This window comes from Oryza glaberrima, chromosome 2 (assembly GCF_000147395.1).
Source record: "Oryza glaberrima chromosome 2, OglaRS2, whole genome shotgun sequence".
NCBI classification, from domain to species: domain Eukaryota; kingdom Viridiplantae; phylum Streptophyta; class Magnoliopsida; order Poales; family Poaceae; genus Oryza; species Oryza glaberrima.
In genome coordinates this window covers 23302544-23318018 of record NC_068327.1, presented here as the reverse complement: position 1 = coordinate 23318018, position 15475 = coordinate 23302544, and the positions used below count along the sequence as shown (strand labels likewise).

Below are 15475 nucleotides of genomic sequence, written 5' to 3'. Positions count from 1 at the left end.
CCCCTCGAATCCTCCATGAATCCATCCAATCTAGCGGTCTAGCCTTAGGGCTGGGGAGGGAATACCGAATACGGCAGGCTACAAGCTACTGGTTGGATTAGCAAGCAGGAAGGGAAGAGGAGACGGATTCATTCGTCACCTTGCAGATGGGGCAGATGACCTTGAGGCCGACGGCGCGGGCCTCGAGCTGGGACCCCTTCGACTTCTGGTTCTTCTCCGCGTTCCGCCGCTGCGCATCGATCTTCTGCTTCCCCCGCGTCATCGGTGCTCCTCCTCCTCCTCCCCCTCCGGAGTTCTTCCCCTCCCTCTCCGATCAATCGATCGATCCCGACCCGAGAGCTCCAAACTTCCAACAACCACCGCAACAGAATCCGGATTCTTCTTCCCTTCTCCCTATTCCCCGCTTCCCATCTCATCGCCGTGGGCCACTGGGCCGACAGCCTTGTTGGACCTGCAGGCCCAGTAGTACACAAGGCTATCGGCCCATTAGAGCATGATTAATTAGGTGGAGTATTAGTTTAAAAAAACCTGTAAAATAAATTAATATGATTTTTTAAACTTTTTTCTATGGTATATTACGAACATTTTACACGGTGCAAAGCGCTGGATTCAATTTTTATTCCAGAACATGGTGAGTGGCTGAGTGCACGTTTGGTTTGCCTGTCAGTAGAAAACATAGGCTCAACTCTTGCATCATGATCTTTATTGGACAACAAGCCAGCGGATTGGCCCATTACAGAGAGGAAGGTAAACAACAACAAAAGAACAGCATCATAACAAACAACATAACTGAACGAACGGAATCTGACTACAACACTCTACTACAACACTCTGCTGTAACAGGTAGCAACCAACCGACCAAGCATTTTATTACTGTCCTTTCTTCTCACAAGACCTGGGATTACAACGGAAAGGAGTAGCCACGAAGGTACTTGGAATCGACACCGGATTCGCGGACCAGCGCCACTCGCCCTGTTCTGGCGACCTGTGGTCATGGACGGAATATGCATTAGCGAGGAAAGCTGGGTATATTACATGTGGATATAGAGATCGGATTTCTATCCATTATCTAAAAAATAGTGAGGAAAGTAAACGCCGCGAGCATGGGTGCGAAAGCATACGGATCCGTTGTCCCAGATAGAAAGGAGACGGCTAGCAACCTAGCATATCATATTTAAAGACATAAAGCAGATGTTGGCAAATGATTTAAAATTATTTTGGTAGTCAAAAGCATGTGTTCACTTCGGCAAAAGTATCCATTACGTGTGGAGAATGAGTTTTTGAGACAATGTGTGTTAATACGGTAACAGTATTTGCGCAGATAATCTGTTGACATCATTTCACATCACATAACCACATGAGCAACAAACGGATGAGGTGAAAGAAAAGAACAAAAAGAATTCAATATACCTCACAGATGCCATAAGGCTCCAACAGCCTTTGTAATGCAACCATCTTGTCGAGATCCCCAGTAAGCTGCACAATCGCGGCAAGTTATCAAGTATGCAGAAGTCCCACAATAATTTGAATGGGCATTAAATGAGTAAATGACAGTTGTGGTTCAGCTAAACATTCAGTGTTTCTGCAGGCTCTGTGCTGCTAAACAGTAAAGCACAACACAACTTATTAGGACAAAACACTAGAATTCCTATAACAATGCTGCGGGTAAAATTATATGCCGGCACTTTGTTATTTGTACATAGATCGGTGTTCTTCGTAAATGAAGCTGATTAAGCTAATAAAGAAAAGTTTAACAATCACAAGCAACATTAGCCATAAAATTAAAATTACCTGTAACGTAACAGTGTGATCAGAAACATCAACAGATTTTGCCCGGAAGATTTCAGCAATATCTAGTATGTCTCTCCGAGCAGCAGTGTTCACAGAAACCTTGATAAGCATAAGTTCTCTTTCAGCAAAAGGCAAGTGAGTTATATCTTGAACCTGCACAAATCATATTTTTTGAATTAATGCGACTTTACTACCACAATTGACTGCTCTTGAAAACTGCATATGATTTACCTCATGCACATCAACAAGTTTGTAAAGCTGCTGAACTAACTTCTCAATGGATTCATCTGTTCCAGGAGCAACTGTTGTAATACGCGAAAGGCCTGACTTTTCAGCTGGGCCTACAGCAAGACTCTGACCAGTAGTATGGTCTTGTTAACAACTAATCAGGCATGACGGCGAGATAATAACTATTCGAAAAAAAGAAAACCTGTATATTGTAGCCTCTGCGAGCAAAGACCCCTGTAACAATGTTGAGAACACCAGGGCAATCATTGACAAGGATGGATAGAGTATGTGATCGAAGTCCACTTGACTGCACCAAATAAAATCATATTTAGCTTAGGACCTGCATCCTTAATTTTGTATACATTAACATGTATATTTAACACTGAACAGCTTAAAGCTACAGAGACATTTATATACATTTATATATATATATATATATATATATATATATATATATATATATATATATATATATATATATATATATGACTGGTTGCTGATTGTGAAGATGGAAAATGTGAACTCAGTGTAGTCACATTGGAACTAGATTCGGTTTTGAATACATACAACATAAGTTAGACATAGTTTTTTTTGTCTCAAATAAAGTTTGGATATAGTTGCCAAGGTTCATATGGAACTTAACACTGACTGAATAATGCTTTTATCTAAACTGATAATATTGAAACTTACATCTTCATCATCAAGGACGCCCCAGTGAGCATCAAGTACTTGGTTCATGGATGAACCCTCATAAGGTTCCACAGGATAGACATCGCCCTGAACAATTAAATAGTAAAAGTGACTAAATGTTACAGGAATCAGTAACATATTGCAATAGACAGGCATATACGACTTGTTATGTTACTCATTTCTGGCCATCAAATATATTAGCATATAACTTATGCTATGACTAATGCACAGATGCTATACCAAAAGTTGAACAACGTTAGTGTGGGGGTGCCTGCTTATGTATCATCAGGTCTCATCCAATGACATAAGGTACTAGTGAATATGCATTTCAGTAACCCCAACATGAACGCCACCTGTAATTCTACTCCACAGTGTGCTTTTCACCACCAAAGAATATGTTGTCTTCAGTGAACTCACCTCACAGGACTGAAGGTAAATATTTAAATAGAAATATGGAATAAGTTCAGAGATATGGCACCTTTATAGCATACTAATTGTGTTTATGCACTAAGTTATTATCGCTTATAGCATTACATTGTTCTGGAACCAATACTGGCTAACATCTAGGTTCAACTGCATTTGTTTTCGTACCGAGTAAAATGCACTCTCAACATAACCAGCTAATTATTCAAATTATGTAAAAATAAAATAGAACTAGATGAAGGACTCATGAGATTTTTTTTCTATTTAAAGTACAAGAAACATACCCCAGCATTGGATGGTTGATCAAAACTTCCATTGACTGTCTTATTTACAGAAGTAAGAAGAGAATTTTTGGGCAATGCCTCTATGAGATCTGGGTAAGAAGCAGCAGAAAATCCCCAGAAGCGGGCAGTTGCTCCAATTTTTTCACGTCTCAAAGCAATCTGAGGGGGAAAAAAGAGTCAGCACTGTGAATAACACATGTATGCATGCATGATAAATGCAAATAGAAAATGGTCAAGAAAATACTTTTCCCGTTCTACAAATTTCTTTTATCCCAAATTTGCTGAGGTTCCTTTGCACAGCAACAATTTTGCCAGGATCTCCAGTTACCTACAACTTGATCAAATACACATCAAAGGAATTCCTACAATCATATGTATGTAAACCTGTTGGAATCAGGAGTCTTTACCTCGATGGTAAGGGTGTTCTCTGAAATATCAACAACTTTCGCTCGGAAAATATCAACTAAAACCATGACCTGACAATCATAACAAGATTTTGTGCAGTACGAGTGAGTTCCAACATGCCTGTTGCTTAATTCACTACACAAAGTTTTTACACTATGCAAATAGCAAGTCAACAGCACATGTTACCTCAGGACGCTGATCTGGTTCAACATTAATTTTTATAAGCATCAGCTCTCTTTCAACCTGTGGCTCCTTAGATAGATCTTCCACCTGCAATTTTTAGCCGGCACAAGAATTAAGGAGAGTATAAAATCAAGAGAAAGAGAGGTTAAAATGACCATGCTATCCAGCGTTCCAGACTTAACTACCTTGTACATAGGTGAGGAATGGTTAGTGCGATGTTTCGTGTGAACACGGGAGAGAGAGACTATGTGATAGATAAGGGAAAGCAATGAACATTTTCAATAATTGAAATGCAATGCAACTATTTTAAACAAGGTCACATGGCAGTATCCACATATTTATACTTATCAGATGCTACAGTAGCATTTACTGTGCTATAACTCAAGTACTCAACGAAAAGCCCAAGATACTCAGGAATACTTAGGTTATAATAGAAAACCTGGTTATTTGGTTACAAATGAAAACATTGAATTTTAATTTTTCTGCTCCCGGACTTTATTGCATAAATTGTGCAGACAAGAGAAATAGAGCACATTACATTGACCAGAATATGTCTGTACGTGATAAAATGCAAGTTTGACATTCAATATAGTTAGTGAGATACTCACGGAAAAGAGTTATTTATTCTTACTCTTAGAAGATTTTCAATAAAGAGGGCTAATGTTTTGACCAGATTAGGATAAAAGGTTTCTGCCCTTGGTATTTCTAGCTACAAAAGATGCTCAAGAGCAAGGCACGTTATAAAATATAAACAGAGTTGATACGTAGAAATTCCGCTCTTTATAGAACAATATTCAACATTGGTATCTTCACTCTGCTGACACCAATCGCTGTCAAAGAATCTTACTGAGGGCTGGAAGCTTATCAGATCTATAAATGGCAAACTAAATTGGTTTAAGCATCAAATTCACATGACCCCAACAAATTTTGGAGCAAGGGGGCTCACATTCAAGACGTTGACAAGCTTGTTGAGCTGCTCGATGACTTGGTTGAGCACCCTGTCCGTGCCGGAGACGACAATGGTGAACATGGCCTTGTCCTTGTTGAGCCCCACGGCGAGCGACTCGATGTTGTACCCTCTCCTGGCGAACACCCCGGCGATCCGGTTTATCATCCCGCTCTCGTCGCCGACGAACACAGAGATCGTGTGGCGCCGCACCCTGCATTCCCTTCCCCCCCAAACAAAAGAAAAATACAATCCACCCCGATTGATTGAATCAGTTGAGCAAGCAACCGCAACAAACACACCACACGGAACGAATTCAGGCGGAGAACGGCATTGGATAACTCACGTGTCCCTCGCGGCGCTCGCGGGCGCCCCCACCGCCGCCGCGCTCACCGCCGTCACCGCCTCGCCGCCGCCGCCGCCGGAGGAGGCCGCGGCGACGGCCCGGCGGACGCGCGGGCACCATGGCCGGAGCGCCGCCGCGGCGCGCGCGGGGACGCCGCCAGCACGGCATGCCGGCGCCGGCGGCGAGGGGCGGAGGTGGTGCGGGGAGGCGACGGACATCGTTTGGCTTGGCTCGAGCTCGAAGGTGACGGGGGGCTGGTCTGTATTGTGTGACAGTGGGCACGGGGCACTCGGTTTAGTTTTTGGGTTAAGCCATGGTAGCACTAGTAGGGTTTATGCGGAGTGGAGGGGCGAAGGCGGCTGGTGGAAAATTACTGGGCTGGCCCCCGCGCGGCCGCGCGCCGCTTGGCTTTGGGGGGAGACGGCGTGTGCGGCGTGTGCGGCGTGCGAGTGCGAGCGTGACACCACCCGCCGCGCGCGGCCGCCGCGCGATCCGCTCGCGATGGGTCACGGGTGGCCCTGCGTTCGCGTTGGGGTACTACTTGGCCGGGCAGCGGCAGGGGGACCGACCGATATTCGGTATCTTGGTCTGACGTCGACGGCCCCGGCGGCTGCGGCTCCCACAGCTGCCTGCTTTTGCTTTGGAGGCTTTCGGCAATTCGGCTCCGTGTCTACGCTCTCTATGGGTCAACATGGTTATCTTCGAAAAATAAAAAAGACCCAACCCATCCAACTCATGATGATGCGTCGAAACGGCTGAATTTGCGAGGTTTTCTTTTCTTATGGGTTTGGAGGGTGTACCGTGTACGTGTCACCGAGCCGCTCGGGTTTGTAGGTGAAAGTGTAGTATCACGCATGTGCGAAGGGTCGATATATACATGTGATGATGCCAGGTGCCAGCGGTACGGCCAAAAGATGATGCCACGTGTTTCGGAGTTGCTTTTTGTAGTTTTGTTTTTCTTGGGCGCGCACGTCAATCGATTCGTTACGTGGTGCAATGAGGCGGCGTTTGCTTTACTCCATCCAAGTGGTTGGGACGATTTTGTTTTTGTTTACGTGCGTGGGAGCTGTCACGTTTCTCGTGTGTTTAGCGACTATTTTGTGAGGAAAAAAATTAAGCATGAGATCGTGGAGCATGTGAGTACTGTTGTCATCGATTCCTCTCGTAAATCGTAGCACGCCATTTTTTAGATGAAACCGAGAGATGGCCCGAGACCATATGCCAAGAGCTCCCTCCACGCGACTCTAAAAAAAACAAAAAATAGAGAGATCACCGGATCTTTTTTTAAGTTGCAAATTAGGACTTACACGAACACACACCATGCTCACATCACAACACACGCACCCACACGCGTGTTTCTAACACACGTTAGAATTTAAATTGGAGACACTATATCTTAATACACGGGAAATATGATGTAGTACTGTTAAACACGCACACATGTATACCCTTATATCTAACCGGAACCAATCGAAATCGTTCCGGAGGAAAGAGGGGAAAAGACCCCGGGTGAGCACGAGCGATTGCAACGGACATTCAGCCCATTGTATTTGGAACGAAACGTTATCGCGACATACTTGAGGCCCATTGTAGCCCCTTGCATTTGGGTCGAAACTATATCGCGACGTACGAGGCCCATTATATCTGCCTAACTGGGCCGGAAAGGTATTGATTGCCTGCAACGGTAACGTGGCGCACGTGTAGCCCATCATATTTGCCCGTTCGGGCCAGAGCGGTATAGTGGCGAACGTTGGGTGGGCGGGCCATTTGTCGTGCAAGGCCGTGCATGCATGTGTACGCGCATCATCATCCACCGCTCGCGAAGTCGCCATCTCGATCGTACGAAGCGCACTTGGTCAATGCACTGGTCACTGGTGCACTTGTCAAAATGAGGGAAACACCAGGGCGGTTCTCCCATTCATGCTGCATGCTGATCTCCCACCACGCGAGGGCAAAACGAAACAATAATACTAGTACTAGTACATTTACTATATCGTATCGCGTCGACAGCAACAGCGACAGCGAGAAGAGAGGATCGTGCGATCTGATCGAGTAGCTAGCGCTTTCCAGTCGCGCGCGGAACCCGCCCGTCGCGCCGGGCAAGCAAGCGCACTGCGACTCGCCATCGCCATCGACGACAGCGACGCTCTCGCTCGCACGCTGCCGACATCGGGCCTGTTTGGTACAACTCCAACTTTTAAATATAATTTCAGGAGTTGAGTCTGGAGTGGAGTTGTGGAGCTGTCTAAACCCAGCTCCACAACTCTAGTATATTTTGTGAGAGAGTTCCACCCAACTCTACTCCTAGTTTTGGTGGAACTGAAACTGTTTGGCTGAGCTCCAACTCCAAGAGGGATAGAGTTAGAGCTAGAGCTGTGCCAAACAGGCCCATAGCCCCGCGTCCCCTGCTCCGGAGGTGGAAGTTGTACTTATTACACTCTCTCTATCTTATAATATAGCAACCTTAAACCAAATATGACATATTTCTTCTATTTCATATTATAAGTTGTCCGATTCTTTTATTAATCAAAATTCTTTAGATTTGATCAAATTTATAGTAAAAAAAGCAATGTCTACAGCATCAAATTAGTTTCATTAAATTAAAAGTTAAATATATTTTGATAATATATTTGTTTTTATTGAAAAAGTTTGTATTAAAAAGTTAAATGGCTTATAATATAAAACGGATGAAATAAAACAGTGCAACAAATATAAACAGAAGGGAGTACCACCAGTTGTTATGGGATTACACCCTCAAAACTAGATTCATTATACTATGATACATCCGATTTAAGATTATTATATTATAAGACGGAGAAAGTATCTTTGTTTTTTAATATATGCACTGTTGACTTTTAATAGATGTTTGATTATTCATCTTATTTATTTTTTTTGCAAATGTAAAGAATTTTTTTCATGTTTAAAGAACAATTGACGACAAAACAAGTTACAATAAAATAAATAATAATTACATAATTCTTTTAGAAAACGAACGAACAAATATAACTTAAAAGATTAACGACACTATATATTAAAAAATGTAAGAGTATTTCCTAACCACATGTGGTGGAGTGGCATGTCATTGGCGGCTAATAATTTCTCTCCATTATCCTGAGCTAGAGGAAAGCAAGAAGAAGCTAACTACCAGAAGGGAACAAACTGTGTCACCCACCATGGGGCCCACCTGTCGGGCTGCAAGTAGGGGCAGCGTATCGATCAAACAGTAAAAGAAAATTCTGAACGAAATTATGCTATTTATTCCTCCATTATCCTGAGCTTTGTCGTTTGGTGGAGCTTTCATGGATGCGATATGATAATCCGAATCCAGCAGGGGACGGGATATTTTCGATAGCTCATACGCTATCAGGTATTGGTGAGATGCCACAAAAAAAGAATGTGTCATCTCAAAATCTCAACCGACCGGATTATGCACGAACGTACTCGACGCAATCGCCAATCCAAACACGGGGCAGGACACTGTTGCCATTGAGGCGCCGGAAACTAAAAGATCCCCTAAATAAAGCAAACCAGGATTGGACACAATCACACCACTACAGAAGCCATTATACGTGCTGCGCAACTGTTCTCCTTTTAGGAGATTCCGCGAAAGGAAATGAGGCCATCAATGTCATCTCTAACCTTTTTTTTCCCTACACAGAATGTTCTCCTGATTCGTGAAGGGATAGCTAAGTACTACATCAATTTAATGCGGTGTGGGTATGTTGTCAACATCTACGTTTGTACCGTGTCTTTTTTTCTAAAAAATAGAAAAGTGCGGATAACGGATTGATAATTTCAGAACAGTCTCTTTCGTTCACTAGAGCAAAGTAATTAAAAAAGGTCAAATTATCGAGCTATGTATTATAAACTGGTACAATTTTATTATTTTTTTTATAAGAATCAGTCTAGGCTTGCACGAGAAGTGTTGAAAATTTCAGCAGACAAGTCATCACACAGCCCACCACCCTTCCGGTTCTCCAGCTACGCAACAATAATTCAACCCCAAACCAAAACACACAAACAAAAAAACTGAATAGTCGTCGGCAAGTGTTCTCACGAACCGACAGAAACCAAATAAACACCACCAAATCCACCCACTCCCCACTGACAGGACACCCACAACAGAGACGGCCCCACCCGTCAGTGATACCTCTCGTCCCAACCCCCAAACCCAACCAGTAATAAATTTTAAAAACACCAACCACGCGCGCGCCTTTTCCCCCACACCGGAATAAACAATATCCCGGCGGTTATTTCCCACCCTCAACCTCTCACCGGCACGGAAGATTTTACTCCCTCCAGATCCTGATTTTTGAGTTTTTAATCGCACTGACTATTTATCTTATTAAAAAATTTAGAATTATTATTTATTTTCTTTGTGACTTACTTTATTATCCAAAGTATTTTAAGCACAACTTTTCATTTTTTATATTTGCACAAATTTTTTGAATAAGATGAGCGGTCAAATATTATAAGCAAAAACTGAAAATCTCTCGCATTATGGGAGAGAGGGAGTATTAATTAATGGGATGTTTTCTCCCCTTCTCTCATCATATGCTTCCCACTGTTCTAGTTCCATTCCACTGACAAGGACGCTTGATGATTAGTAGTAGTACGATTCACGAGTGCTAATGGAATTCCGCGTATACTAATCCTCCTCCGCTAGTAGCAGTAGTAGTACGCTCGGTTCGTGGAACCCCACTCTACAATCCCCAAAAGCATCCACCCCACGGCGCGAGATCCCAACCGCGGCCGCGGGATTCTTCGGAGGAGTGGTGATCGGGGGGGTATGGAGGCGGCGGCGAAGCTGAAGAGGAGCATATCGCGGCAGCTGTCGTCGGGGGCGGCGAGGGTGTGGCGGCAGCTGTCGCTGGAGCCGGTGTACACGCCGCGGCGGGCGGGGGCGGTGGGCGGTGGTGGTGGTGGAGGAGGAGGAGGAGGGGGAGCGGGAGGGGGAGGGGCGAGGCCGACGAGGTTCGGGCTCGCGAGGCAGTCGTCGCTCGACCCGACGCCGCGGGAGGGGGGCGGGGCGGCGGAGGATGGGTCGGGGGCGGCGGCGATGCTGGCCGTGCCGGAGAACCTGGACGCGACGATGCGGCTGCTGTTCGCGGCGTGCCAGGGGGACGTGGCCGGGGTGGAGGAGCTGCTCAGGGACGGGGTGGACGTCGACAGCATTGACCTCGACGGGCGCACGGCGATGCACATCGCCGCCTGCGAGGGGCAGGGGGAGGTGGTGCGCCTGCTGCTCAGCTGGAAGGCCAACATGAACGCCCGCGACCGCTGGGGCAGCACGGTACTGCACTATCCTTCTCTCTTCTCTCCTCTCCTCGCATTGCTATCCATGGTGCTCTGTTCTAAGTTCTGGAATCTGGATGAAGACTGTTCATGTACTACTGAACATTTTCTAGTGTTCGTTCTGTGTGATCAAAGTATCAAACATTACTAGTAATCGAGTATTCATTTTGTTTCTGCAAGACTGCAACTAGCGAAGTGTAAGGCACGTAGGCACTATCCATGAATAAGTCGATTGACTGATCGAACATAAATGATGCGTGCAATGTTCTTATGTTCAGCCAGCGGCAGACGCGAAGCATTACGGGCACTTTGAAGTCTACAACCTTCTGAGAGCAAGAGGAGCAAAAACTCCGGTACTATAATCACCTACTTAAACTCCTGAAGCAATTGATTGTTGCTTACTTGCTTTGATACATATATACAGAACATATATAGTGTCATGTTTTTTTTTCTTTTTTTGCTTCTTAGAAACAAAAGAAGACCCCGATGACAGTTTCAAATCCCAAAGAAGTTCCGGAGTATGAGCTGAACCCACTTGAACTCGAGTTCAGAAGAGGAGAGGAAGTTACAAAGGCACGCTCAACTTCCCCTGTTTTTTTTTCCAGTAATTTGTTTATTCATATGTTTGGTATTTATCAACTTCCACTTAAGTGCTAAGGCTTATGATACTTAAAAGGCATGTGTTTGTGTATGACACCTGATTTATATCTGGACTTACAATGATTAATAAATTGTGCTCCACTCCCCATGGAAACTCAATCTAGTGATGGTTCTTAGTATTTTCATCAGTTGATTGTTTTGTGAGTTCTATCTTCTAAATTATGGTCCATGTCTTTTCTTCTTCATATTCATGCAAATGCACATGCCCTTTTTTTCTCTTATGACTTTCACAGAATCTTGACAAATCCTACTTGCCATAAAACTTTTTACAGGGTCACTATGTTGCCAGGTGGTATGGATCCAAAGTGTTTGTTAAGATACTTGACAAAGACAGCTTCTCAGACGCCAATAGCATGTATTAGCTGCCTCCGTAATTCTCCTTACTATTGTACCTTATTTATGCCTCATGCAGCCAACTATTCACTACCATGAGTCCATGATCTACATCTTCTCTTCATGTGATTAAAAATACCGTTCATGCATACTACATTTTTACACATGGATTTTATTACTGATGCATATACATAAAAGCATTTTTAGACTATTATAACCATACAAGTGCAGTGATTTGTTGTTTCAGTTTGTTGGATATATCAGTGTGGAATTCCAATTACTCAGTGACGTCATGCTATTTTTGTTCACTAAACTTGACCAACAATCTTTGTTTTCACAGACAAAACTAAGAGTAAATTATATTATTGTTATCGAAGTGATGCTTGCTGTTGATATCATAATGGATGTTATTTTCATATGGTCAGTGTGTAACCTAAACTAAAATAGTTTTAAATGATAAATAGAGGTTCCCTATTTTCCAGATCTGTCTACTTGGTGTTTTTTGCTTTTCTTTTTTTATTTTTCATGCTATGCTTCTAACTCTAAGTTTCATTGCTATATCAACTCAGAAATGAATTTAAACACGAGCTTACTTTACTGGAGAAGGCCCGCCATCCAAATTTGGTCCAATTTGTGGGAGCTGTTACACAAAATGTACCAATGATGATTGTTTCAGAGTATCATCAAAAGGTAAGCTGTTATGATTGATTCAACTGGAGGAGGCAACGATTGTCTTTTTACACACAATTATTTCCTGTTATGATTGATTCAACTGGAGGAGGCAACGATTGTCTTTTTACACATAATTATTTCCTAATCATATTCCTTCAAATTGATAATTTCCTTGGTGCAATGGTTGGCAGTCTATGGACAATTTTCACATAATCTTGATAAGAGTACTATGAACTTACCTGAACAGTATGCCTCTTTTGTCATCAATGACTAAATCTGTTTTTTTTTCGGATTAGGGTGATTTAGCCAGTTATCTTGAAACAAAAGGTCGCTTGCAGCCTTACAAAGCTATCAGATTTTCCCTTGACATTGCGAGGTATGTCAGAAGACATATTCAATAGAGTAAAATGAAGCTCATGTCTGCTAGCTTTGGAAACCTGATTTTATGTTTTTCTACAAATTGAGAGAGCATTCGTTTTTTCTCATTTAGGGGATTAAATTATCTCCACGAGTGCAAGCCAGAGCCAATCATCCATGGCAATCTGTCAACAAAGTAAGCTGAATTAAATTAATTTTATCATTGGGTTGGTTCAATGTTTTGAACCATACTGTCTTTCAACTTGTGCACTGTATGTTATGATATTTTGGTAAGGTTGCAGAAGCATTGTGCGGGATGATGAAGGGAAACTTAAAGTGGCAGGCTTTGGCTCACGTAGTCTGATTAAAGTCTCAGAAGATAATCCACAAATGGATCAGACGACATCAAAATTTAACAGTATGTTGAACTCTTGTTTTGATGCTACACCCTGAAATTGCTCATTGGCAGTTTATATCGACTTCAGTTCATACATATTGGGCATATTCTAGTGTCAGAAACTATGGCAAATTGGCAATATATTGTACTACTTAAAATTCCTAGGCGATGTACAAAAGTGCACATTTGATTGCGGAGTGACTAATCGTGTTACTTATTGGTCTATACTTCTTTAAAATAACATGTGGTTTCTAGAGCCTCATCAGTTGCCCATATTCACTAATAAGCCAAACGGCTTATTAGGGAATATCGTTGAAATGGATATATGCATTTATGCATTTTGGAAAAAAGAAAGGGGGCCCTTTATACGTGCATGAAGCTTATAACCGATTAAATGTACTTTAAAACCTGGTTAAATGGTTATAAGTTATTTATGATGTTAATCCTTTAGACGGAACATATTCTTTTTTTTTAGATAATGGAATGAGTAACATCCCGGCCTTTGCTCCAAAGAGCTACATTCCTTTAGTCAATTTTATTGGCCCCGTTGCAGCTGCATCTGTTCTTTACGTGAAGTTAAGACTTATGAATGTTTTTCTCCCTGTATTGTTTTGTATCATTTTAACTAACTTTCCATGGCCTGTAATAGAATCGGTTTACTATGGGCTGTGTGCATGTTTTGTATTTTATCTTCTATTATGTGCAAAAGAGTCACTTGAACACTTGGTGTTCTATCTTGTACTCAACAATCTTCATACCGTATTTTGCCTAGGTGTATACACCGCTCCTGAGATGTACAGAAATGGAACGTTTGACAGAAGTGTAGATGTATTTGCATTTGGTCTCATTCTTTATGAGGTATGTAAAAGCATTCATCTTACACGCAACAGAATCAATTTGTACTCCTATATGCTAAAGAGTTGTCACAGTTGAATGTATTGAAAGAGAAGAAAAAAAAAATCCACAGTGGTGGTTTGATTTGACTCCGATATTTACTTGAACTGGCATCTTTTTAAAATGGCATTTTCTGCATGGACTTTTATGATTCAGATGATTGAAGGAACTCATGCTTTCCACCCAAAACCACCGGAGGAGGCGGCGAAAATGATTTGTTTGGAGGGTATGAGACCACCGTTCAAGAACAAACCCAAATACTATCCTGATGATTTGAGAGAGTGAGTGAATCTTTACTATAAGCTTTTCCACTGGTAATTAGAAGTAATTTCTATGCACTGTATTATTACCTTGGTGGTCTCGCAATGAGCTTTGTTTCTGCTCGATCAAAATTCGCAACCGAGTTTAATCGTTTGGCTTATACTCCGCTGATAAGTCGTTTTACGGCTTATTGTCAATCCAAAAATTAATTTATGGGTAAAGCTTTTATATATGTTCTCTTAGCGATTTACAAGCCAATATAAATATGATAAAAAATCTTAAAATCAACTTAAAATTAGGTTATAAAAATCAAATTTTTGGTTCCGTTCGATAAGCCAAAAGGCAAACGATGTCGCTTTGCAAAAGCTGCTTCCTTCACCTTTTTTTCTTAGCAACTCGGCTGTACTATGGAGGTTTAGACTTTAGCACCTGAAACATCATCAAGCACGGTGTTCTTTTCAATGCAAAACCGCCTATGTTTCATTTTGTCTTCATGCCATTTGCCTCTCACGGTGGTTCGTTGCATGCAGGCTTATACAGGAGTGCTGGGATCCAACACCTTCGGTCAGGCCGACGTTCGAAGAGATAATCGTACGCCTGAACAAGATATCCACGAGTTTTACTAAGCAGACTCGGTGGAGAGACACTTTTAAGTTACCATGGTATACAGCTCTCCGAGCTCTCAAACTTTAGTTCATCTCCAAACTATTTTGAACTTTTTTATTTCCCCTGATTGTTCTACCATCAGAATCTGCCTGGTTCTCACGTTTTCACCTGATACAGGAAACAAGCTTCAGAGAGATAGCCTGGTTGCCGTCAAGATTTCCGCCCTTTTTGCATATGTGAGTAAACAAAAGTGAAAATTGTATCGAGTTGTCGAGGAGATAGTGGTCATTTTTCACGTTTTTGTATTTCCAAAAAATATTTGTAACTATAATCAGCCCGCTTTTACTTTCTTATGAATTATATCATTTTTAACTGGAATAATGTGTTAATTTTCCGAACGTTCAACGTTGCTCGCAAGCATTTCCTCAAAGCCCCCCTTGCCGATTAATTACATTTTATATTTGTTGAAACTTCCACACAAATTTCGTGAGCTATAACATCGTAAAAAGTTTGAAAAAGAAGTCTAATCAACCTCTTTTAAATTGTTAAGAGGACATTACCATGTAACTCTGCAGCGGAAAAAAAAACTAGATATATCCATGAGCTCCATTGCAGGAGGGCAAGCAGATACTGAAGTACTTGAGGATTATACCTTAGGAGTTATCATCTACTCCCTCATATAATGGATTTTGATATTTTACTTA

At 42.2% G+C, this 15475-nt stretch overlaps 2 protein-coding genes across 3 annotated transcripts; one reads left to right on the top strand and one right to left on the bottom strand.

Moving 5' to 3' along the window:
• Nucleotides 1–678: 678 nt before the first annotated feature.
• On the bottom strand, nucleotides 679–5710 carry LOC127762915 (acetolactate synthase small subunit 2, chloroplastic-like). 2 transcript variants are annotated; one of them, XM_052287447.1, is made up of 12 exons: nucleotides 5297–5710; nucleotides 4951–5173; nucleotides 4008–4091; nucleotides 3824–3892; nucleotides 3661–3744; nucleotides 3417–3575; nucleotides 2710–2796; nucleotides 2222–2326; nucleotides 2023–2145; nucleotides 1792–1944; nucleotides 1411–1476; nucleotides 679–985 (listed from the first exon to the last, which is right to left on the bottom strand). In XM_052287447.1, exons 1-12 carry the CDS (start codon nucleotides 5512–5514, stop codon nucleotides 902–904), a joined length of 1455 nt encoding a protein of 484 aa, XP_052143407.1. In that variant the 5' UTR covers nucleotides 5515–5710; the 3' UTR covers nucleotides 679–901. The 2 variants fall into 2 exon arrangements, with proteins under 2 accessions (XP_052143407.1, XP_052143408.1); XM_052287448.1 differs by having other exon boundaries at nucleotides 4951–5164; nucleotides 5297–5708.
• Nucleotides 5711–9881: 4171 nt separating this feature from the next.
• On the top strand, nucleotides 9882–15176 carry LOC127761060 (integrin-linked protein kinase 1-like). Its single transcript, XM_052285270.1, has 12 exons — nucleotides 9882–10589; nucleotides 10870–10944; nucleotides 11060–11164; nucleotides 11524–11606; nucleotides 12154–12274; nucleotides 12553–12632; nucleotides 12747–12809; nucleotides 12916–13031; nucleotides 13783–13868; nucleotides 14061–14185; nucleotides 14696–14827; nucleotides 14949–15176. The coding sequence occupies exons 1-12, from the start codon at nucleotides 10086–10088 to the stop codon at nucleotides 14968–14970; spliced, it is 1512 nt and encodes a 503-aa protein (XP_052141230.1). The 5' UTR covers nucleotides 9882–10085; the 3' UTR covers nucleotides 14971–15176.
• Nucleotides 15177–15475: the final 299 nt, after the last annotated feature.

Excerpts from the sequence above, each read along its gene's own strand:
- LOC127762915 (XM_052287447.1), bottom strand. The coding sequence starts at position 5,514 with ATGTCCGTCGCCTCCCCGCACCACCTCCGCCCCTCGCCGCCGGCGCCG. Across the intron at positions 3,745-3,823 it reads AGAACACCCTTACCATCGAG|GTAACTGGAGATCCTGGCAA; the intron begins GTAAAGACTCCT and ends ATCAAGTTGTAG. Across the intron at positions 986-1,410 it reads AGCCTTATGGCATCTGTGAG|GTCGCCAGAACAGGGCGAGT; the intron begins GTATATTGAATT and ends CCATGACCACAG.
- LOC127761060 (XM_052285270.1), top strand. The coding sequence starts at position 10,086 with ATGGAGGCGGCGGCGAAGCTGAAGAGGAGCATATCGCGGCAGCTGTCG. Across the intron at positions 10,590-10,869 it reads GCGACCGCTGGGGCAGCACG|CCAGCGGCAGACGCGAAGCA; the intron begins GTACTGCACTAT and ends TCTTATGTTCAG. Across the intron at positions 12,810-12,915 it reads CATGGCAATCTGTCAACAAA|AAGCATTGTGCGGGATGATG; the intron begins GTAAGCTGAATT and ends GTAAGGTTGCAG.